The sequence below is a fragment of the Cynara cardunculus genome, assembly GCF_001531365.2.
Source record: "Cynara cardunculus var. scolymus isolate 2C chromosome LG 15, CcrdV1, whole genome shotgun sequence".
In the NCBI taxonomy this organism is placed as follows: Eukaryota; Viridiplantae; Streptophyta; class Magnoliopsida; order Asterales; family Asteraceae; genus Cynara; species Cynara cardunculus.
The window spans coordinates 9,824,839-9,827,315 of NC_037542.1; the positions used below are offsets into that span (position 1 = coordinate 9,824,839).

Here is a 2,477-nt window from a genome sequence, read left to right on the forward strand (position 1 = left end):
TTTGGCTCTGGCTTGTAAACTGGTGGCTTTGGCTTTGGCTTTGGCTCTGGCTTGTAAACTGGTGGCTTTGGCTCTGGCTTGTAAACTGGAACTGGAGGAGGCTTAAAGACCGGAGGAGGATCAATCACAGGTGGATCAACAGAAGGTGGTGTAAGTGGTTCTCCGATCGGCATTTTTGGTGGAAACGGAAATGAAGGGTAAACCTTTGGTGGCAATGGGGGAAGCTGAGGAAAAGGGTGGCCAAGCCATGGGTGGTTTTTAGGCAAAGGTGGCAGTTGTGGTAGGGGAGGGTACTTAAAAAAAGGCCACAAGAAAGCAGAAGTGCACACTGCCGATGAAAACTTAAGTTTTCCGGTAGGTCCAAAGGTGTGTCTTTGGTCCGATTTCAACAGGAAACCAATCTTGGCAGCATCTAGGCCACCGTGAACTGCACAAGGTGTGTTTTCTGCATTGCGAAGTTGCGTGTAGCATTCTTCCGTTAACTTCCCATCTTTCAAGATCTCTTGAGGAAGAGATATCTTGAAGTTCCCTTCCCGATTGAGCTCCCCGACCCCTCTTGTTTTGAACTTTCCGTTCTCAAGCTTGCAGTCGACAGTTACTCTAAGCCCTGAACAAAGCCAAACATATACATATATATTTCTGTCACTTTAGTGCTCAAATATATCATAGCATTCTAATTGACACATGACACATGACGCACATTTCTTTGGTTCTATAAAGAGTCTTATAAATCAGTCTATTATCACATTCAGACGTCTTTGAGATCCTATAAATCCGATTTTTTTTTGTTGTAGTGATTTTGAGTTACTAGAAATGAATATATTATAAATATATATATAATCTTGAATCCCATTAACGTGATGTAAGAAGAAATAAAATGCGATCAGTTAACAGACAACACGTTACCAGATAAAGCATGGCTGCTTTTGACATTACTCTCCTTACAATCGCCACATTCTCCAATCCCGACTACCTCCACAATCTTATCATCACCATAACCGAAACTCCCAGAAAATAACAAAATCAGCAAGAATCCCAAAAGGGTTTCAGCCCGAAACCCCGAATAGACCTGCATCAATGCAAAAGACCCAAAAACTACAAAACTTGATTATAAACACATAAGATCAATAGACTAATCAATAAGTTTCTAAAGAAGAAGCTTCATCTTTGAGTTAGTATTTGAATCAGCAGTTCTAGTAACATGTATATATAATGAGAGCTGATCATGGCAGTTTCGTATAGAGGCTGCTCGCCGACATAGCTACTAACAAGATCACATGAAAATAAGGGACCCATGCACATATGAATGAATGCTATGCTACCTAGTGAAGAGAAAAGGAAAAAGAAAAAAAAAAGAAATGGTGCAATTATCTTTCATTGATTGAACTCTCAACTGTAAATGTGATATATACACCTAGCTACTAACTAAATGCTTCTCATTAATACCTTCATTTCTTGTTTCTTTCTTTAGATCATGGAGATATATAGTTATAGATTACTGTTATTTCAAGAAATTTCACAATTCTGTTAAACTTTTATATGAATTATACACGTAAACAAACACAGGCAGACAGTTTTGGAACAGTTATCAGCTACAAAATGACACATTCACTACGTAAGCAAGTGAGCAACTCACCATGTGCAGACCGCCTACGTACGAGTTATAGAATTGGGACACAGTTTAGAAATATTAATTGTCACAAAAGCCAAATGAACTCGTGATCGTATGTCACAAACAAAGATAGGTCCAGGGGGGGTAGGATATACATAGACCTTGCCTCTTAAATCCTGTTATAAACCAAACCAAACGAGCTCGGTATGTCCCACCTGGAGATGGGGTATTGGAGGGGAGGGTACGATGTACGTATGCAAACTTAGCTTGACATGTACCCTGAAGAGTAGAATGATTGCTTTCATGAAGACACCAGTATATATTTACTAAATCTTGTTATAGCTTTGCAGACCAAGCTTGGTTATAGGTTGCTGTAATTTTAAGAAATCTTTTTCACAACCCTTTCAAAACTTCTTTAAACTACTAGACATGTTATCAAACAAATTAGCAGCTGCAACATGATATGATGCATTCGATCTACAGATAACAATGCCATAAAATAGTGACAATGTAATGATTGTATTTGGCAAAGATATCATTGTTTTCGATAAGGTATATCGATCTAATATCTGATCATTCGTCTAACTAATTAAATTTGATCGGTGATCATTTAAGGATCAGAGCCATTCTTTTGAAATCTTATTATAGCTCCAAGAACCATACTTGATCAGTGGTGATGTTGTTTCATGATTTTAGATAATCTTTTCTGAGACCCAGCTAGACATTTTATCAAACAGTTGGAAGACTAGAAGATCAGTGGTGATGGTGTTTCATGATATTAGGAAATCGCCCAGCTTGACATTTTATCAAACAGTTGGAAGACTAGAAGATCAGTGGTGATGGTGTTTCATGATATTAGGAAATC

General features: G+C 38.2%; 1 protein-coding gene across 1 annotated transcript in view; it reads right to left on the minus strand.

Moving 5' to 3' along the window:
* The window catches only part of LOC112528763 (repetitive proline-rich cell wall protein 2-like), a 2,672-nt gene extending 1,597 nt beyond the window's left edge, over nt 1-1,075 (minus strand). The window contains exons 1-2 of the mRNA XM_025139838.1: nt 907-1,075; nt 4-607 (exon numbers count right to left, since the gene is read on the minus strand). Coding sequence (XP_024995606.1) covers nt 4-607; nt 907-1,075 — 773 coding nt within the window. The remainder of the gene's footprint in view (nt 1-3; nt 608-906) is intronic.
* Between the last annotated feature and the right edge of the window lie 1,402 nt (nt 1,076-2,477).